This window comes from Pezoporus flaviventris, unplaced genomic scaffold, assembly GCF_033815535.1.
Source record: "Pezoporus flaviventris isolate CSIRO_AGI_PZ_B2104156 unplaced genomic scaffold, CSIRO_AGI_Pfla_v1 ptg000072l, whole genome shotgun sequence".
Lineage (NCBI taxonomy): Eukaryota > Metazoa > Chordata > Aves > Psittaciformes > Psittacidae > Pezoporus > Pezoporus flaviventris.
In genome coordinates, this window is record NW_026892620.1 from 2,600,900 (window position 1) to 2,623,452 (window position 22,553).

Genomic DNA, 22,553 nt, shown 5'->3' on the forward strand with positions numbered 1-22,553 from the left:
CACGCTCCTCTTGCTAACAGCGCTAACCTGTGGGTCTGGGGCTTCCCAGGCGCTGTTCCACCCAGGGCTGAAGACACCCATGGCTTGGCCCCGGTGTGCTGCTGGCCTGACACTGGCTGCCCAGTCAGCTCTCACCTGCAGCAGGGATGTTTGGGAATGGGTGTTCTGAGGCTTGGGGTCTTTGTGAGCTGCCATAGGTCTTACCGCTGTCACTTAGGTTGAATGAGAGCTGGGAGAAACATCGCGTTCTTCAGCCAAGTTGGACAGGGCTTTGAGCACCCTGGTCTAGTGGAAGGTGGCCCTGCCAATGGGTTGGAACAAGATGAGCTTAAGGTCCCTTACAACCCAAACTATTCTAGGATCAGGACCTAGGTAAGCCTGACCAGTGTTAGGCATTTAAATGTGTTTCCCAGTGGGGAATGCAGCGCGGGCAGCTGTGTTAGAGGGGAGGTGATAGAGGAGGGTGAGAAATGGCTTGGGGGAGCAATTAAACCACTTAAGTTCTGTGTTGTCTCCAGAATATGTTTCTTACCACTAGGTTTAAAGGCGGTCTAAGGTAAGTACAGTGATCTCACCCAGAACTACCTCAGTCCCAGCTGCATAAAAGTGCTGGAAGTTAATGGTCTATTATCTCTGAACTGATACATATATATGCATCACCTGTGTATACAGATAAGCCACATCTGTGTTCAGAGCTAAAACAGAGATTGCAATGACTTATGGTTGCATGAGTAAAATTAATTGCACTTTCACATAGTTTCTGGTGTTGTGTGATGTTTTTCTAAAGAAGGTTTTAAGAAATCCTTTTTTTCTTTTTCCTCGGGAAAACTGGAAAGCAAGAGGTGAAGTTGTTCTATCAGCATTCTCAGATGTTAGCATAGTAACAGAGATGTCCAGGCCATTTGATCACTTTGTAACTCGATGCTCTTACCTAAGCGGTTAAGGGTATGCTTTCTTCATCTGAAACCGCAGAAGTACTTATTTTGCTACTGAAATCCTATTTCTAGTACTGTTGGAAAGTGTGCCAATAACAGGGTGCTTCTACTTTCTCAGAATGACTGCCATGTCATCCCTCTCCTCATTACAGTGTACTCCAGATTCATCAGCTCTGAGGCAGAATCATTAATGCTTCCAAGCTGCCTTCATACATTTTTTACTTGGAAGCAATTTGAAATGCAGTTTAGCTACTGCCGGTTGCTAAATTCAAGTCCAGCCACTGTAAACTTGATGACCTTTCCCTAACGTTTGCCTCAGTTCACTTACACTTTCCCCAAACCATCCTAGAGAAGTTTATTTGCTGTTCATGGTGGCTTAGAGATCTGCCTTTCAATGCTGTTGCTATAAACAGACATTTCTTAATGCTGCATTTTTATCGGTGTCTTTTTAGAGATGGTGATGTTTTATTTTGGTTTGTTTGCTTTTCCCTGCAGCACTAGCAGTCTTTAGTCTTGCCATGTATTGCCAAAAGCAGAAGTTAGTCAGCTTGAAATGGGACAGAAGGAACAGCTCTGGACAAGCGTTTGAATTGAGTCATCTGCAGAGGAGTTGAGGTTAATGGAGGTGGGACATGGGTTGTTCTCGGATTTTGATCACTGTTTTTGGATCCTGCACCAGGCGTGGAGGAAGGTCTGTGGAATAGTTTAAGTCTGACAGAAAATATGGAGAGGGAGGCCCAATGTCAGGTTTAAACTTGCTGTGCAGTAGTCTGCCCTTCTACTGGAAAACTGGTAGGCATTTATGAATTGAAAAATGGCAGATGCTTGGATTACTACCAAATAATATACAAGTTGCATTGAGCAACAGCATTGTGGCAAGAAATCATAGGAACATAAGTATTCTATCAGCAGAGAATGATGTTGATCTTGCATGCTGTGGATCATTAGCTTACTAAGCCTTTGATAGTGGTGTAGAGAGTGCACAGTCACAGTTTCCATGTCACTGTCAGTAGAAGTACTACAGGGTGCTTGTTAGCCAGCTTTCCTAATGGAGCAAGTCTTGTGCAACCCTGCTGACCATTGGCCTCACTGCTCAATAACTTGGTGGCTGACATCAATCAAACTTGATAGCAGGGTAAGACATAAACAAACATGAAGTTACAGCTTCTGTAAATGTAGGCGGCCCAGAGATCCAAATTAGTGCTGTTACCATTAGCAATGAAGTTCATACCCAGCAGTTTGTTTGACAGAGCTGCTGGCCAATCAGGATGCACATGGTTACAGATTAACTGTGGTACAGCTCCTCTCCCTGCTTCAGAGCTACGGGTGCAGAATAGCTGCTTGTGGGGAAGAATGTGGGAAATACCCAGGAGATCTAGGAGCCAATAGTAGGACCCTAACTGTTCTGCAGTGTTGAGGCTGAGTGTTAGCATGGGAGACAGAGTAGACGGGAATTTTGACCAGGGAAGAATTTCCACAAAAACTGCTCAGTTTTTCCCGTGGCCTTTTGCTGTGTATTATCTGACTTCACAGGGTTACTTTCTTTCTAAAGAGACTTGCTAGAAATAGATAGCCAAGGTTATAGTAGAGAGTCTGCTCTCTCCCCAGCCAACCTGCCAAAGATCATAAACTTACTAATAGGTCTGTTGGCACAACAAATTAATGCACTAAAGTTGCCTGAAAAGTGCATAATAGTCCCTCTCCCTCCAAAGATGCATATTACAATAAAAAAGGAATAAAGAAGCCATAACAGACCAGGGGAGTTAAATGATAAACTTAGGTTCAGGTAAAGGAATACAGGGGAAGCTGAAATGCAGAACTAAGATGAAAGGACACGAGCGGACAGGAAGGAGGCTGGTAAGGAGAGCTGTAATTGCCAGACTTGGGAAGCACCTGCAAGTTGGTTGACAGCCTGCATTTTCACACTGGCTTTCCCTCAGAAAACACAAGGCTAGGTGACAGAACATCACATTTAGGAAAATTGCTTTTTAAATACACATATGTCTGGAAGAGGTACCAGAATGCTTATGTTAAACTGGAAAATTTCAAGTTACATCGAAAGGGTTTGGTAAAATTGGAGAGGCACCACCTGTATCCTGGATTCCTGCTATTTTTGTCATTCCACAGAAGCTGCTGTACGATTTGTTCCAAGGACACCAAATTGCCAAGATTCACATTTTCAAGACATCTTCTAAGCACAGATGTGCTACAGAGGAAATCTGTTACTTTGATACAGCTCAGTGTCTTCAACACCGAGTGATCTTCCAGCAGGAAATGTTTAGCAATTTCTGACCTGTGGGCACAAATATACTCAAGGTGATGAGCACCCAAATAGCTGGCATCAGACTAACAACTGGCTGGATGCTTGGCCAAATTCTGTCACCTCTCTCAAAAGGCAATGAAATGCAGCTGTTTTGCTATGAAGTAGTGATTACCATGCTAATGAACTAACCAGTTACCCATTTGGTTCAGAAAAATGCAAACTCCCAGGAATTTGAGGAAATCAAATAAAAAATGAAGACTTGAGAAAAAGAGAGTCACAATCACCTGGCTTTTCAGTCTCTTCAACAGCTTTTGAAACTGAAGCTACTTTCACACGAGGAAGAGTAAAAATCTTTGGATATCATTACGTTCTCTGTAGATCTGGGAGCTAAAGGGATGGGTGGAGATCAGCAGCTGGATAAAGGAGAATGAAACAAACATCCCCACAAAGTAGCAGAAGGGCAGAACTAAGCAGAAGAACCCTCTGCACTACTGCTGCTTGAGGTTATTTGAGGGGAGGGGTTATACAGTAGGGGACTCATCACAGGTAGGCCGGCTTCATTATTTCCACTGCTGGTGGAACAGCTCATTTTTGATTGCTGTATGAGAGTAATTTGGCCAAAGAGTTCTAGTCTGTGGTAATTAAGAAAAACGGCACATCTCAGCACATTTAATCAGTTAACATTGCGTTGTAAGGCAGAATCACTCCAGTCATCTCTAGGATAACACCACTTATAATCCATTGTTTGAAACCATTGAACCGGGAAGTTGGGGTTCAGAAAGAAAAGGCAGTACATTTACTGCTTGTTATCAGTTACTGCATACCTCTGCCAATCTTCTGTGGGGATAAAGCCCCTATCCACTGCATTTTTGTGAGGCACACACTCCTTTTTTGAAATGGAGCTGATCGGCTTCTACATGCCTACAACGTGAATTACAAGGCGAATGGTATAATTCACGCTAAAGAACAAACTGCAGAAACAAACTGAAGTACCATATTCTCACACAGGCTAAGAAATTAATATTTAATACGCATCAAAGATTTTATTTGCATTAACTGAAGATTCAAATATTAAAATAAGTCTACATTAAATTACAATATTAAATACGCTTTAAATACAATAAACTAAATGTGTTTAGTTTCTAAACACAAAGGGAACAAAAATAATTCAGAAGAATGTAATACAATTAGTGACACCAGGTGCCAGAATAAGGACTTTCAGATGTAAATCCACAAGATGTCAACTCTCAGCGATGTTTACTTTAAAAAGAGGTGGTGGCCTTTTAATTGATGCACAAACCCTGTATTACATAAACTCAATATGGTATCTCTCAAGAAAAAATATTGCTCAGTTACATACTCATTTTTGTCATGATCAAAACTCCTTTCGTAGCTCTTTTACAGAATGAAACACACCAGTATGCAAATCCAGAAAAATAAACAGTTTTTTTGCAAGTATTACCACAAAAGATGTCTTCCTTATAGTTACAGTTATCTAACAGATCTACAGTGTCTTTCATTCTTGAATTCAAATCAGCTTACATATATACAATATGAAACAAAGTACTCACAAAATCCTTAGTCTTTCAAGACAAAAAACTATGCTTTCACAATATTGAGACCATAAAAGTCTTTTTTAAAAAAGGGGGTTTCTTCTTTCAAGTGGAGCACGCTGTACAGTAGGTTCCCTGTATGTTATTTTCAAGGCAAAACTAAATGTTACGGCTGTTACATAAAGTGATAAACACCTGTTGCCCTAAAATGAGGTAGGGCCTTTTGACGTAGATCTAATCTTTGCCACCCAAGCCAGCAGAAGTAGTAATAAAATGATAATCCATATTTTAGCTAAATAATCCAACAACTCACTACACACATGAATGCGGTTGTCCTCTTGGCACTTCAAGGATCTCACTTCAAAACCTGATTTGTCCAAACCAGACTGAAGCTCGTAATCATTTGAAAGAAAATTAACTGAACTCAAGGTGAACAGATTTCATGGTGTGTAATTTCAAAAAGTCAGTGTATTTCAACAACACTGCTTGTACGTAAGTGTTCATCAATGAAGGGTTTTAAAAAGTTACCCCAGTTGTTACTGTAGCTAAAGAATGCAGCATATAGGGTCTTTACGGATGCAGTTAGGAACACATAAATGAAGAAACCAGACTTGCATCCATCACAAAGTATTTCTCACACAGGTAATTTTACCTTTCCATCCAACTTCAATGACACTGTTAAACAAAATTATAAAACTAAATTTTGAAGAACCCAAAAGAAAAAGAGAGTAACTAAAAGAAATAAAAACATGATACTTAAAATTAAGTAGTCCTGATGAGGATGATCAATTAACATGTCATTTTGCTTCTTTTCCACAGCAGTACATGCAGCTGGTTGAATAATATACATCAACCTGAAACCTGCTAAAAGGAAAGTCCGGAACAGCATAGGTATTTGGTGTCCTGAAGATATTATATGCATGATTTTTGTTTTTATTTTTTGGATTTTTTTATTATTATTTTATTTTTTTTTAAATAAAAGGATTTCTTCTCCATTAAGCAACATAGTGGTACTGATTAGGGTTGTCTTTGTCTCTCTCCATATAGTCTCTGTCAATGAGAGATTCAATCCTCTTTTTCAAGTCTCCAGGCTACAAGAAAAGATGAGATTAGTGTAACAGTAATATAAATGCAAATATATTTAATTTTAAAAAATTGGAATGCTAACAGCTCCATGAGATGTGCCATACTAAGTATCTAAATTTCCTACTGAAACTCTGGCTTATTTCTGTTTAGACAGTAATTTTTAATACCTTCCTCTTTGGATTTGATTAAAACATATTTCATATTCCAGTTCTGGTGTCCCCAACATGGAACTGTTGGAGCAAGTCAGCCTGGAGAAGAAAAGGCTGTGTGGAGGCCTCATAGCAGCCTTCCAGTATCTGAAGGGAGCCTACAAGGATGCTGGAGAGGGACTCTTCATCAGGGAGTGTAGCAACAGGACAAGGAGTAACAGGTTTAAACTTAAACAGGAGAAGTTCAGGTTAGATATAAGGAATAAGTTCTTTACTGTGAGGGTGGTGAGGCACTGGAACAGGCTGCCCAAGGAAGTTGTGAATGCTCCATCCCTAGCAGTGTTCAAGGCCAGGTTGGATGGAGCTTCAAGTGACTTGATCTAGTGGAAGGTGTCCCTGCCTGTGGCAGGGGAGTTGGAACTAGATGATTTTAAGGTCCTTTCCAACCCAAACCATTCTATAATTCTTACTCTTATGGACAAGCTGAATGGAAAAATACATTACATATTCTTAGATAATCATTGGAAGGTTTGAAAATCAAAATCAGTTACCTTTACAGGAAATTTCAGTTGATTATACAACTCAGAAACAAGGAGATTATGACCAAGAGTCTTTCTCATCTTCATTATTCGTACGATTGCAGCATCAATCTGGTATTGCCTGTCTTGAAATACTCTTTCAGTTGTGCTGACCTGTTCCTCGACCTAAAGAACAATACAATGCCACAAATCAGATAGCCTTTTACTGCTTTTTTTAATCAATTATATTTCTATAGTTAACCTTTACATTGAAATTAAACTCATGCATCCTTATTCATCTTTGAGACAGACTCCTGCATTACTGCATGCTCAGAACTGTGAATCTGAAGCATACTGCTAAAGCAAGTCAAAGATAAGAATAACGTAAAGAAAATAATAACGTACATCTTATTTTAATTCTATTTGATAAATTAAACTAAATCTTAACTCACTTCAGATTTTTGAGAGAACACATAACTATTTGTCAGTCCAAATACAGCAGTCTTTTGTATCAAACTGATCAGCTCCAATTTGACTTTTAGGGATTTTAATATGCAAAGGCAAAAGGAAAGAAGTCAATGTTCATTAAAACATGTTACCTTATGCCAGGAATTGGGATTCAAGTGCAACAAAAATATCCACTGCAAAATCAGGGACAGCCCTGACTTCAGTAACTCCCATACCCGCTAAATAAAGAAGTGAGGTGATGACATTTGCTTCATGAGTTCAATATAATGCCAACACTTCAGCCATACCACAGAAACTTCAAAGATGGACTGAAACACCTACAAGATTTTACCAGTTTTAAATAGAGGCATTTAAATTCACAATCATAGGAAGGAACCTAGAAAGTTGGTTTTTTTTCCAATTTCAGTGAGATCTAAAATCTTTAGTGCCTCTGCAAGTCATCCTGACTACCAAGAAATTAAACACCTGTTTCCTTTCTCCATATGCAAAATCTACAAGAGGAACTGCAGAAATTCTGTCCCTCTAAGTGGGACATGTAGATAAACAGAATGAATGCAAAAATTAAATACATACTGTTTCTTTCATTTGGATTTGGTTGATCTTTATTCTAAACAATTTGTGCTTGAAATCACCATTAAAGATGAATTTATCTCCATCTTCTACATCCTTGCCCTTTGGATTTTTAATCAATACTCTTGCTTTTCCACAAGCTAAAGACTGCAAGGTTCTTCTTAATTCACTGTCCTCTGTGAAGAAGTTCAGAGTTGAGAGAAAGAAGAACAAAGCATAACATGAAGAGTTTTATCTGATTAATCTAGAAATACATTTGAAAAGTCACTGGTTTTATCTTAATACCTTCTTCCACGTAAGTTCAAATTAGGTAACAACTCACAGCTGTCAAACTTGGGTCTCACATCCTTGACAGGCAAGTGCTAAGAGAGTGCATGAATTGTACCCATCAGAAAGACAGACTTGGGCTCACCTCAGTGAGCTTTCCAACCAAAAGGAGTTTCAGAAAAGATTTCACATTAACATGAGCCTGGTTTTATTTCATCTTGTTTGGTAGTAACAAGACATTAGAAGAAAAAAAACCATTGATGACAACTCAAGCCACCCATTTTATGATTTCATTACTATTTTTAACACACTCTAGAAAACATATAATAATAATAATAATTAAAAACCCACAAACAAACAGAAGTCTAAATTAATAGGAAGGTGTTTTACAAGAAGGTAGAGCTCACACATATTACAATCACAAACTTCCCCCATGACAGGAAATAGTAGAAACAAGTCAGTGAGCAAAACTTTATCTACTACAATTTAAAGCTAAAAGCATTTGGACAAGTAGATAAAATGAAGTCTAAAATAGTCTAATAATTATGTTGCAAAGTCATGTATCAAGATTTTATATTCAAACACCCTCTGCAGTCTCTAGAATACTTTTACTCATAATATAAAATTATCATCAAATGTGGTGGATCTCTCAAACAGTTTTAGCCTAAAAATTGAAAGAAAGGTTTTGCAACCCAGTGCTGAAGTGCAGTGTAGCTGAGTAAAAGATTGATGCTCTTAGTACTTCTAAAATACTTTTAACTTTCACAGAGTGACCTTGTTTGTTTTTTTTAAAAAAAAAAAAAGTTCCAGTTGTTCTAGGATTACTAAAAAAAAAAACAACCCTTTAAACTACTTCGACAAAACAGGCATTTGTGATCTTTCACACTTTTGGGGGTCTTCACCTTCAGTAAATGCAGATCGCTGAGCTGCGTGTCTGTCCAAACACAAAAATATGGTTTTCCAAACACTCAGTATGCTTTGGAGCTTTGCTTCTGCTTGGCATGCTAAGTCACAGGCTACAGTATGCCAGAGGGAAGAATATCAGTCAGTCACTGAAGTAAAAACTACAGCTCCTAGTAATGCTAGGAGAAAGGCAGGTAAAAACACAGAGTATATTTGGGCAACACAGCTCAAAGAAGCATGGTTACCAAAGAGCAAGTAACCATTCTTTCTTTTGAGTGTCAGTTTATGGATTTTATAACTGTATTAACGTACCAGGGACAATCTCATCTCTTTAAATTGTAACAGTGACTGCAGAACACAAATTCCAGCTATGGCCAGATGAAGACATTATCCATGATGCTTATATAGCGAGAGATCCACAGGAACACATTAAATAAGCACAGTATAACTTAAGATTACCTTCATGGTGTTCTCAATTAAAAATCAATGTGCATGCAGGAAATTGGGAGCTGACTCAATTTGAGTTGATCTGACATTTGACAATTAAGACCTGCCATTAATCTTAGGCAGCTAACTTGGTTTCAGTTGAGAACAATCACATCATACTTTACAGGGATCGGATCAAAATGTCTGCCCATCCAACATGAGTTCTTTGACTTGGCTAGTAAGATAGAGAAGCCAAAAGGTGCCTGAATTCTTGTGCTGTGAAAGCTAGTGAATTCACTGTTCACTGCCTCTAAGCCATCCGTAATTCAACAGACTTGTATTTCCTTTTCACCTCTCTCCAAATTATCATGCTACAAATTTAAGAGATGAAGTCTCCACCCTCTGCACGGGAACTGTTCTATACCTGCTGTATTTCTTCTTATCCTTTTTTGTCCTTTTTTTTGTCCTTACCTAATCCTACTAATCTACTGTAGATATGGGCTAACCTGAAATTTATGAGGTATCCAAACACACACACACACACAGAGCATAAAGGTGCATCTGTTTTGTTCTCAATTACTTCTCCAGAAGTTACCAAGATGCTGTTTGCCCTTCTGATCACTGATGGACTTTTCTTTCTGATGGATTTTCTTTCCAGGGGACACAATGACAGCACAGCTTCCCTCCTGCACACTCACACCCGACAAAGGCAATCCCTGACATGATTAAGGTTATTCCCCTCGCCCAGCTCCTGCCCCAGATATATTTATATTCATCAACACTGGATGCCATTTGATCTCCATATTGTTCAACAGTGCGAGATCCCTTTGTGACTTTTTTTACATGTTTCAGATTTGACCTTCCTAAGCAACCAGCATCAAATTCTATCACATGACTATTCATCTTCTTCAGGTCATTAGTGGCCATGACAAATAATACCTGGGGATCCCAAGTAAGAGCTTCCTTTCACTATTTCACTATTTTAGAGCTTGCAAGGAGCTCTTATCAAGAAGTTTCAAAAAGCCAAGTGCACAAATATGATTTTGGACATGCTTACTGACTCTCTCAAAGAATTGGAAAGTAAAATCATATACCACATAAATTATGCTGGCTCTTCCCTAGTATACATTTATCCATGGGCCTGCCAATTCCATTCCTCCCAGTACAGACTGGCTACCCTGCAATAATCTGAGGAATTACCCCATGAATGTAAATAAATAAATAAATTTAGCATTGCTTTTGTCAAGCTTGCACCAAGGGTCACTTGACTAATAACTGCAGTGGATTCCTGTAAAGCATCAGGGTGAATACTGTTCAGTTAGTGGTGGTCTAATTTACTGATTTACTCATCTGTTCTAAACCCTTTACTGACACTTCAAATTGCAATGTTATATTCTGCCCTATGGTATTTACACTGCCCTCTGAACTCTTCTACAGTAAACACCAATATGCAAAGAGTGGGTAATCCCTTGTAATAGTGCCTCAACATAAACACACGTTAACTAACTAAAAACTGTGCAAGACTTCTACCACCTCCCGGAAGAAGCTGGTACATGTGAACACCAAAGTAAAGGAAGTGGTTAGGGCCAGTTCTTCAGAGTTGGGAGGTTCAGTATCTCTTTCAGTGTTTAGAACTTAAGAACACCCACCCTGGGTCAGAAGGTCCATCTAGCCCAGCACCCTGTCTCCAGCAGTGGCCACGAGCAGGTGAGAATAGAGCAAAGCTAACACAGCTTCACACTTCCCTGCTCTTCCTCCTCTCCTCATCCTACTGCTCACTAGGTCCACAATCACTTAGGGCTAAGAGACTTCCTAAGCCAGAGGTGGTTTCTACATGCTGAGAAACCTTCAGTGCTTTGCTCTTCCCTGAACCTGTCCTGTTGAACTTTTGGTCTATTTTGTTTAGTCCTAGCATATACAACTGATCCTTATAAAGAAGCCGTTCCATGTCTTCCATCTTTATTCCTATTCTCTGAACTCTTCTCAGATCGACCACTTTATTTCTAGATGGCAGAGGGAGAAGTCTGACAAACCCTACAGACCTTCTAAAACCTAAAAATGTGCCAGCGATTTCTTGACTCGTTTTGAATTTAGATGGAGCCCCTTCTTGTACATGTTCCTCCTGTTTCAAAGGCTTTCCTACTTCTCAATAAATCTAGACCCTGTTCCATACATTATTTTTTAAAGCATACGTTGCAATTCTGCCTGTCTAGCCTTGCACCTGGTGTTTAGAACATTTAGAAACAGTTTCTATGGCAACCCAAATGCCCAAGATTTGCCCTCCAGGATTTCTACCATGTGCAGTTATTTGTAGCCATGAGCTGGAACCTCTGGTTCATGCTGGGTGGTCTCTCAGAGTCTGTTTTCCAACACCTCTGCTCTTAGCGGTCAATTCACCAAGCAGCTGCATCACAAATTCAGCTACCTTTTCTAATAGCTGAATCATGGTTCTTTTCCAACTAGCCAGGATACCAAATTTTGGCAGGGTACCACTGAGCAAAAGAATCATCCTTGTAGCAAAGCGCAGTGTGGGATCTATTTCTGACACCATTTCTGGCCATAAGAATTTCCTCTTCTTTAGAAGTAGGGGGGCTGCTAGGTGAGAATGGGACCTCTCTAAAGCATCTCCAAATGCCTTGTGTAGGTAGAGCCTGGGAAGATAAGTGATTTTATGTCATCCATCCTGACCTCATGGGAACCCTCTGGATCATGAACTGTCCTCACTACCAGCATTCCTACACTACTTCCCTATATGGGAGAGAAACACAGACACTGTGCAATGACATAAGGTAGCTCCCAACTATCAATTCCAGCCATCTGCCTTAAAAAAAGTCTATTGAAATCCTTTCTATTGTGCCATAATGGAATGGATTTCCATGCAGCAGATTTTATCTGTTGCTGTCAGGCAGCCAGAATGCAAGCTCCAAGGTACATCAAGACAAGATGGGAAAGCAGGATCTGGATCATGCTTATGTGAACTTATATTTGTTCTGTAACCATTGTACTCTGACCTAATGAGCCTCTCTGGACTATCCTGATGCTTATCATTCACACTGGCCTGAGTTTTCTTCAGCTCCCTTAGCATTAATGGTGTGGATGACTAAGCAACTTAAGCACCGATTCTGAGAAACTCGAGCACCCGGGCTGTACTGCTTTCTGCATAGCATCGTTCTGAAACACAGGGATTCTTGATATCCCTATTCTACAGTATTTTAGTAAATATATTTACAGTATTTTAGTACTTGCATGGGTTCAAGTACTCTTTCAGCAGTTGCTCTATTGGGTTGATCTTAATATTCAACATATGAAGGACTGGTGGGTATGACCTGCTGGCTGCTGCAGAAGTTCCAGAGAGTAAAGAGGTGATAGTATTACCATTTTTAATGCTATTGGCTGTAACTATTTCAAGAAAGTGTAAAAATAAAATAAATTTAAAAAAACCAAACCAAACCATCCAAGAGCATAAGAACACAGAAGGCAGATGCTGCAGGTGGTTAAAAGGAAACTATACTTTTCCTCAGTTTTCTTTGTTCTTTCTGCTTTCAGGTTTCAAGCAGCTAACAAAGTCTACACCTTACAGGACACTGCTCTCCTTAACAAATCAGACCTCTTGTAAATGGGGCACTCCAGCAACAGTAACGGAAAACAGGTGGGCAAGTTCTCTGAACAGTTAAACTGAAAATACTGTCTTGAAGCACCCCAAAATGAGAGCATTCTACAACAGATCATTTTCAAAACACAGTATTTGAAACTGTACTAGAACTAAACCAAGCTGTAGGTTCAACAGTCTTTATCACCACCTGAATTTTAAGAATTGCAGTGATACATTTTGTAAATCTAATAGGTTGTTAGTAGCACCATATGCTACACAGCTCTCACTATTAATTTCGTGAAGCTATCTACATTAAGAAGTAGAAGCAGGGTGTTTTCCTCATCTCTTTTGGGGTCTATATACTATTGATCCAATTTGTTCTAATGATCCCAGCAAATTTCTTAAAATTAGGCCTTTACATACCAAATCATAATTGGCAACCACTCGATGAATAAATTTAAGAATCAAAAATACTCTTCCTACCTACACCAGTGGCCATTTTAATTTCTTCAAAACTGAATTCATCTCCTTCATTAAACATAAGCAACACTAATGTCTGAAAGAGCGATACTTGAAATTCTTTCTTTCCCTAAAAAAGAAACAGCAAATAATTAGAGGTAATATTCAGAGTATTTTCTATTGTATCCTCCAAATCTGCCAAGTTACAGAAGCTATCCATTCTTTTTTCTAATTTTAGAAGAAGAGATGTGCATTTTAGAATGCCTGGCACACAGAAGAATCTGCCTGAATGCAGAACTGAGGAAGCAGGGTATTTTTAAAACCTCGGGTTTTTTTGCTCCTCTCACATTAGCAAAACAGCACACAGCAGAAGCTCATGAGATTGGCCTTGTATTTACTTCACGTCATTTACTTCATTTTAATTACAATACATGAAATTCTGGCTTTGCTGCCATCAATAACAAATTTCTTCATACTTCAACCAGGTTTCATTTTATGGAGGTGAGGAAAATAATATAAAAGAGATCTTGGTGTTGGATCAAATATGAAAGAAACAAAAGATAATTTTTTTGTTTACCATGATACAGAGTGATTGTATTGTCAAGTAGCACAATATTTGTACAAACAGGCAATGGAAAGGAAATAGCTCAAACTCTTCAGAAAGCTGTAAACACCTGTCAATCAACAGCTACAAAACTATCCATCCTACTGTTGCATAACACCTAAACCTCTGAGTTTCAGTTACAATGAGTTAGCAAAAGAATTCAAGGAGGTTTTTTGTCTTTGCTCTGTTTCAATTAAGCTGCATTATTAGCAAGGCAAGATATTCTGTGAGACAAAACAAAACCACATTAAGATACAATGTGGTTATTTAAGACTTAAATAATTCAACAAGCATTTAAATTTTAACCACAATCATTACATGACTAATACCCTTCAGTCTCTTTTTGTATCAGTGAAGCATATTGAAAGTGCCACCAGTATTTCTATGACTAAAACAATTCTGTGTTCCCATTTTCTTCACTATGAGGGTGGTGAGACACTGGAACAAGTTGCCCAGAGAAGCTGTGGCTGCCCCACCCCTGGTAGTGTTCAAGGTCAGGTTGGATGGGGCTTTGAGCAACCTGGTCTAGTGGAAGGTGCCCCTGCCCATGGCAGGGGGTTGGACCTGGATGATCTTTAAGGTCCCTTCCAACCCAAACCATTCTGTGATTCTATGATATTAAAAATAAAAAGAAGCTGCATTATTTCTCTTTCATTAATTTCCTTGTTTATTACGACTTATTTCATTCAAATGAGAAACAATTCCTATCAAATAAATACCAGTATTATATTGTTGTCTCCTGTTAGCCAGGTAGTATTTCAGTTTAATTATAAAAAGCCAGCTTTCTATACAAAAGTAACAATATTGAATTGTGACTGTCCCTCTACAAAAATGTTACTACCTTTATAAAAAATACATTACATGACTAGATTTCCAATAACTCACTTAACTTTCATCCCAACAGGCTAAGCATTAAACAAGCAAACTTACTTCCTTAAATTCCGCCTTTAGCACGGCATGTCCTAAAGTGGTCTGCCACTGAAGCTTTCGACCACTGTGTTTTCCCAGGTAGAAGGTTTTAAACACCTCTTGAAGCTTTACCATCTGTAAAGCAAAGTGAGATAAATGTTCACTAGGATTATATCAGTACAATGATGCTGGATGATTTCACACATGCAATTTCTTTATTCTCCTCAACAATGTTTCACAATGAGTGGTTTTGTATTAAAAACTAAATCCAAAGCGCAAAATTCTGCTCTCAAGTACACTGGTACTATTATGCATGAAGGAAAGTCCTGATTCAAAACTAGCTTTTTATTTCTCCCTTTTTTTGTTTGTTTGTTGGTTAAAAAGTCAAATAACCCCCTGTAAAGGCTTTTAAATCTCAAAAATAAATACAAGCTTTGTCCTGGACTTTGAATCTGACCAAGAGTGTCACAGAACAAAAAGCATACCTCTCACACCTACACACTGACTATTACCATCTGCTCCCAAGTTCTTCCTTCAGTTTGTCCTATACAGATTCCAGAACTTTATACCCTCTTACTTCCAAGTAAGGGTTGTTTTTTTTTTTACATCTCCGTTTTCATGGCATGTTGCTCAGGTTGAATCCTTCCAAAGTGGTCTGCTACAGAGGAAAAGATGCCACAGGAGCAAGAATACAAAAGCTTCCACATCAAGCAAGATATTGCAGAAAATGGGACTCCAAATCCATATTTCAACTTAAATCACTACTGACAGAAGCTTTGCAAAAATCTCTCAACTTGGAAGCAATCTTTTTTCAGGCAAATGCCATTTAAATGCAGCGTTTTGTGTGACACATTGCAGAGAACAGAGGAAGGATCTTACTGAAGAAATAATGTTCAGTAACATAACTATTGGCTAGATCAAAGTGCCTAACCAATGTAGTTAAATATTAACTAAATTACTGCCCAGTTTTAAACTTCTAAGTGCTTGATTGCAATGTTAAGTAGGAAACATTTTATTGTAATACTAACTACATTATTAAGAAGATAAAAACCCCAACACATTAAGTGAAACAATAATCTGAAAAAAATATTTTATCAACATTATATTTTTTGTAATTTTGACATCTGTAAAAGGAGATAAAGCCCTTAAATAACTAGCAGAAAAATATTAAATGAAGCGTATTAGTTTACTTTATGATAGTGATTATAATTCTGCTCTGTAAAGTGCATTTGGAAGAATTTAAACACTAACCTCTGAATTTAAGTGGACTTCCATAGGCGTGTAAGTTGGCCAATATCCCATAGTTAATATATTTACTGTCAGGTCTATATTTCCTGGGTCACTTTGGTTCTGCATATACTAAAATACAAGAGACAAAAATCATTCAGGTATACTGTCTATATAATTAGAAAGCATATATACTTAAATTAGAAATCTAAAATGAGTGTAACGCTGAAAAGTTTCTACATGACACATGCTTGAACAGACATGCTCTACCAGGATCTTGAATAACAATCTAATGCCCTCCTCGTGAATCTCAAAACACAGCAAGTGGTTGGAATTAAAAAGAAAAGAACAACATGCCATGAAGTATCCTAGACCACTGTCTTTACAGGGTGTTAAGGTTGAAGGAACTTTAACCACATGCAAATAAAGCGAAAAAAGAACAAGCTTTTGATCAGAAGCCAGGGCAAGAACTATAAGGTCAAAAGGATCCCCTGGTACTTCCACACCTGTTAGACAAAACATTTTCATATAATCTGAGCATAGCATCAGTCAAGCCAGGCTGAAAAGTATGGGACAGAAAAGTCACTGGAGTATTTTATTACAGGAGCAGGTGTCCTGGGACAGATCTCTATCCCGGTATCCTGTCTTCAGTAAGGCCCCAAAACAGGTACCCAGGGAGAAGTACAACAGGATGAACATATACAGTATTTCCTCCAAGCATTCCCATTTCCAATCTGTCACCAGCAGATTGGAAACTTCGAGGCTGAGACATACATGGTTTCTGTGCACTCAGCATCATTCACGGAATTTCTCTGGTGTGGGTCATTCACAAAGAATTCATCGGAGCAGCAACAGTTTACAGAATGAAGGGGCATGGATCTTAAAGAATGTCAGACAACTAAACTACTATGTGGTACTCAAACCGTGATTTACTTAAAATGGAATCAAATAGAACGGCAAAGAATGTTTTCTCTGAATAGATATACAATAAATAAATTCTCTTCTATAAATAGAACTGTAAGTAGGACTCTGTTACTACAACCAGGACCTGCTCAAAAGCAGTTCTGTTTAATTTTAGCTTAATCCAAGGTGTAACACTATTAAGTGCCTCTCCATCACTACTGAAAATTTATCACACAAACAGAAGTTAAATGTACCTGCTTAAACTGAACCATGACATCTTTTGACAGTTCCATGTCCTTGAACATGCCCTCCAGTTTACTGGTAAAAGCAGCACCACATTCTGTCACACAAATTAAAGCAAATATCCCACAGTTACAAAGCAGCACAGAACAAGCAATAAAAGTTTAACCTGAAACAGCTGAACCAGATTTGCCACAGTACTCACAAATAGGTACATGTTGTAAGGATTTTGCTCATCTATAGATAAATTAAGTGACCCAGTTACATATCTAAAATGTCAGCACAAAAGTTCTTGCTGAGCATAATGAAAGCTGTGATATGCTCAGGTATTACTTAAAATCTGGCTTGTCACTTCTTAAACCATAAGATTTACATGCCAAAGAGTAATAAAAATTTAACTCATCTGCAGGTGCCTACCATGTTTAAGCTTTGACAACATGGACTTCTCAGCATCTACTGACGCACTTTTTCCAACCAGCAGTCTTTTGGCCAAGTCTTTCTTATAAAATGCCTCAAACACATCTTTCCCTGTATGGAAATTGAGAAAAATAAATTAAATACAACTGAAATCCAACAATCTATTTGCATCATTGTACTTTAGGTTTATGACACAAGCCTTTCTCATGACATGTTGATCAGCAGAACAGTATTCACTATGCAACAGTGAAGAAAAACATATAGACAACTTGTTTTCTTCCTATATTTTAATCATTTGCTTAACATCTTTTGCTGAATTCTTTCTTTTTCCCCAGGAACATGGGCTATGGGCTGCCTTGTTTTTGCCACTGGATAAGCTGCAAGCCACATGAAACTATTCTGGGGTTCAGAAGAACATTCTCCCTCCAGTAGCCCAATATACAAAAAAAGAAAAAAGTAAAATTAAAAAAGGGTTCCTATGTACTAAAATATAGATTTCAAAAGCCTAAGGTGACAGAAGTCTTCTCACTTGGTTTGTGATAGCCTTTTGAAATAAAGAAGTCATACAAACACGCACAAGCTTTCACATCTTAAACCAGAACTTTGCCAACCTTTTCCATTGATAGCTCAGATAGATACAACAGAATTATAGAACTGCAGAACACAGTACGGTTTGGTTTGGAGAGGACCTTAATGGTCATCTAGTTCCATCCACCCTGCCATGGGCAGGGACACCTTCCACTAGAGCCTGATTTTCTCCAGGCTGAACATCCCCACCTCTCTCAGCCTGTCTCCATAGCAGAGGTGCTCCAGGCCTCGAAGCGTCTTCGTGGCTTCCTCTGGACTTGCTCCAACAGGTCCACATCCCTCTTGTGTTGAGGGCCCCAGAGCTGGACCAGAGCAAAATCATGTCTTGTCCCTCCAACAGATATTGGGGTGAATATCCCCCCCATGAATACCAGGGCCTGAGAATGTGATGCTACTCCTGTCTCTTACATTCAGAGAAATACAGTTTATCTAGTAGCAAGGAAAACAGTTTTAATTGCATCAACAGTGAACACTATTTCTTACCATGAATGAATCTAAATATAATCATGATTTTGTCAAGGATTCTTTCCAGCTCTTCATCCGTTGCTTCTTTATTACCAGCTCTTAACTTGGAATCCACGTATTTTGCTACAAATAAATAAAATAGTTTAACTGCTTAAAAAAAAAAAACCAAACTAAAATAACCAACTTCAGCATCTCCCACTTGAAATATTACTGTATGTTAAATGTTAAAATACAGGATAAGTGTTAAATAGTCTATTTTTCCTTTTCCTATCCCTCTGTGCAGTGGAATGATAGAGCCCTACTGTATACTGCCCTAATGGAAAAATATTACAAAAAGGAAATGTCCAAGAAAAAAAATGAACACAGTATAACCAGTAAAAGTAATGCATTAGAAATTCCTACATTTTATATTATAGTCATAGCAAGCACATTACTTGTTGAAAGACAATGTTTTGGAAGCGTACAATGCATATGAATGTATTTTATGAGAAACAGAAACAGACAACACAAAGAAGACTTTATTTTTTGTAGACCTTCACTGTGTCCCTCATGCTCCTTGGAGGAGCATACCAAAATCTAATCTGAAGTAATGCTTTCAAGTTAGTAGCTTCAGAACACCAGAAATATGGTTAAGCCATGAGTTCAGCTACCTATTTATTAAGCCACATTAGTATCTTTATATTTCTGCATTAGAAGGAAGCCTTTGCAGAAGCTGAAACACCACAATGCACAAATGACAGAGGCCTGTATCATGGCTTTCACCTGTATCCCTAGGTTGTGCAATTTGTCCTACATAAAGCTGGTTTTAGAAGGAAGCCACAAAACAAGCTGAATAAAGGCAAAAGAATGTACAGAGGGAAAAGAACCAACAAAGGAGCAGGATCCTCTCCTGATGTGAAATGCTACAGTTCCAGTTTTGCTGTAGACAACACAGTCAAGAGCATCTTTTGCCAGATCAGGGATAAACCCAGCAATAGTATTTTTGTTTTTATTAATTTTCCCCTTAATGGGCACTAGTTCCCCCTTCAAGGTAATCTTTTTTCTATTAAAACTCCTTGTATCTGAAGGTTTTAAAATTGTTCTCCCAGCTTCAGCCTTCAAGGTGGGCTGTACTTAGTCCTGTCCCATAGCATCCAAAGAATTACTGCTATCACAATTAAAAATAGTTCCCTTGAGGTTTTTTTTGCCACAGCTACTCTTCCCCCTAATCATTTATTCCACTCGTAGCATCAGCATTACACTCTCTGAGCAGTGGTTAGCACCAGGCACTGTGCAAGAAGCAGAGCGCAGGGACAGCAGGAGTTGGCATGCTCCATCAGGACACCAAGCACACACCTAAGAGCACACAAGCTTTTCAAACCCACAGCGCTCCAAGGATAACTTTGCCTCATATCCCAACAACGAGACTCCTAAAACAGAATGCGCACTGCATCGCTATGGCACTAGCACACTCAGCAGCATTATCTTATCATGCTTTCTATAGGTTTTTGAAATATTTTACAGAAAAATATTTGTGTACCTATCAATTCTGCAGGCTTATTTGGTCTCTTGTTGATAAATGTTTCAAAGGACTCCTTCATCAAGTTTATAAATTTTTCATTTTTCTGAAAGCACACTTCTATGATATGGTCCACTTTATCCTTAAAATCTAGTAGCTCTTGCACCATATCCTTGTCTTTTTCAGGATTAACCACTATTGTTGTCCCAAAGTTCTGTAAAACAAACACTTTTGGTAATAAAATACTTTAGAGCGCTACCTGTCTCCCCCAACAGACACATTTACCCTTATAAAATTTATCATTAGAAAGAACATATTTTTTTTACAGAGCTACTCATGTGACTTCAAGTTTTCGAAAAATGAGATGCACTGAAATTTAAAATAAAACCCCAGACACACATTAATGGCTCTCAAACAGCAGCGTTTGATTAAGGATTATACGCACTTCAGACAAAAGCTACAAAAATAAAATAAAATACGCAGTAGACACAACTGTATGATGTGCAAGCTTACAGTTAGATACAGAACTACATGAATCATGTCAAATATTACATGGAAACTGCCTCAGAAATGTTAAATATAGTGGAAAACATTGTGCTATTTTTCTTAAATCCACTAGAGAGCAATACTGGTGGAACAGGTGGCAAATATTCAACCGCCGCTCAGCACTCCAAGATTCCTCTTTCAGCACAGGCTTGAAAGCAAAAAAAAGCCAAAACAAAACCCAACTTGCAATAAAACAGAACTTTTCCATTTGCAAGAAGCAGTCACAAACTTGTCTTTCTTTTCTTGTTCCTACTTTTATTACCTTGGAGATACAACAGCATTTGTCTAGTGAACTAAAATATCCTGTAAGGGAGGATTTTAACCTAGCAGGCATTTTACAATTGCTTAGCAACACTGATCAGTGCCCTAGACAGAATCATCTGTTTTCCAAGATGAGCAAGGAGAACATCTGCACAGTACAGCAAAACAGTATTCATGGTATGTTTTCATCAACTGATGTTCGCCACAACAACAAGGACAGATGGGGAAATCCTTCCCAAACCTCAAAAAGTCCTCTTCAATATCTCGTTATCCACTGTGATCTTTCACTGAGATCTTCCTCAAGTATCGTTCAGAGTGAAGCCAAACACAAGGCTGCCCAGGGTCCTTAGATTCGATATGTGTATCACAGAATCACAGAATGGTTTGGATTGGCAGGACCTCTGAAGATCCATCGTATCTGACACTCAGCACAATTGCCCCTTCATTAACACAGCATTTAGACATCTCACAGTCTCTGTCAGTTACGTTCATAAATAGCTAGGCATTTCCTCCATTCTGCAAACAGCAAACTGAGATGCAGAAAGCTAACTGATACCTCTGAAATCATGGAAAGGTGACTACAGTAGAGCACAGACCTTCACCCCAGTGACTTGTCGTGTTCTGTGCGCTTTCTTATACTGGCTCACAGATAGTTTTTGAAGCCTTTAATGCTGCCTGTCATACAGAATGTTTGAAAGAAGGAGATTTACTGACACTATAGAAAATGGTTTCTAGCTTTGTGAGTCTGTAAAAAACCTTCTTAAAAACAAAGCCGTAACATGTCTGATTCTGCAAGACATAAGGAACGATAAGCCAACTTAAGAGCTTGCTGCTGTGAAAGATGAGGTTCTGGTTCTCATTCCCTTATTTTCCTGCCTGTCCTGAACTCCTGCTTCTTTCCCTGGGCCAGCACATAGAATTTTCTGTGAGCCTCTTTAGCTCACTAAACCTTCCATAAAACTGACCTCATCCACGTACTGTGTTAAAACAGGTCACAAAAGGTCTACAGCAGAAGGGTAAAGTCAGGAGCATGATCTGGGAGCAAGGAAGAAGAAAGATGTTTCTTCTCATCCACAACAAGCTATTCAATTGGCCCAGCTGCCTATGGATCCATGCGCTGAATATGGGGACACTGGACAACACCGTGTAAGGCAAACTGCACCTCTGGGTTCCTAGAAGATTAACTATGTCCCACTCACATGGGCTGCACACTGGTGAGCCAAGCCGAACTGCAGGCATGGGTGTGCAGAAAGGCACCTCTGAAATGAATTGATGCCTGTTCGCTTAGACCTGAAGGTTGACGAACACAAAGGAGATGCAGGGGAGAACCATTACACCAGGAATTACCAACTCCAGAGAGAGACTGAAATATCTTCTGTGAAGCTTTTCCGCTTTCATCTTGCAAGAGCACTAGAGTGCAAGCTCTCTGGGACAGCATACTATATGCACATTATGCCTAGCAAAACAAACCTGAAGCATCTAAATAGGACTTTGGTGATGGATCATTTTCAAGAGGAGTATTCTGTTCCAAATAGCTTAAACATTCACCAGCATTACTGTAGTTTGGTTACAGTAGCACTGCTAACCTGCAGTAAAATAGCTACATTCTGACGTTTCACTGGTTTTGCAGACATGTAAACAGTCATGTGTATTCGTAGCAAAACACAACACATAGTACAGTCCAGCATATTCTAAACACATGTGCA

General features: G+C 38.8%; 1 protein-coding gene across 4 annotated transcripts in view; it reads right to left on the reverse strand.

Moving 5' to 3' along the window:
• Positions 1-4,188: 4,188 nt before the first annotated feature.
• The window catches only part of CUL4A (cullin 4A), a 40,146-nt gene continuing 21,781 nt past the window's right edge, over positions 4,189-22,553 (reverse strand). The window contains exons 11-20 of one of the 4 annotated variants that reach the window (XM_061472716.1): positions 20,062-20,254; positions 18,561-18,665; positions 17,490-17,600; positions 17,087-17,172; positions 15,954-16,061; positions 14,724-14,837; positions 13,214-13,319; positions 7,546-7,718; positions 6,538-6,690; positions 4,189-5,842 (exon numbers count right to left, since the gene is read on the reverse strand). In XM_061472716.1, coding sequence (XP_061328700.1) covers positions 5,747-5,842; positions 6,538-6,690; positions 7,546-7,718; positions 13,214-13,319; positions 14,724-14,837; positions 15,954-16,061; positions 17,087-17,172; positions 17,490-17,600; positions 18,561-18,665; positions 20,062-20,254 — 1,245 coding nt within the window. In that variant the 3' untranslated portion in view covers positions 4,189-5,746. Of the gene's footprint in view, positions 5,843-6,537; positions 6,691-7,545; positions 7,719-11,563; positions 11,790-13,213; positions 13,320-14,723; positions 14,838-15,953; positions 16,062-17,086; positions 17,173-17,489; positions 17,601-18,560; positions 18,666-20,061; positions 20,255-22,553 lie in introns of those variants that run through there. The other 3 variants (XM_061472717.1, XR_009746814.1, XM_061472718.1) reach the window with 3 other exon arrangements.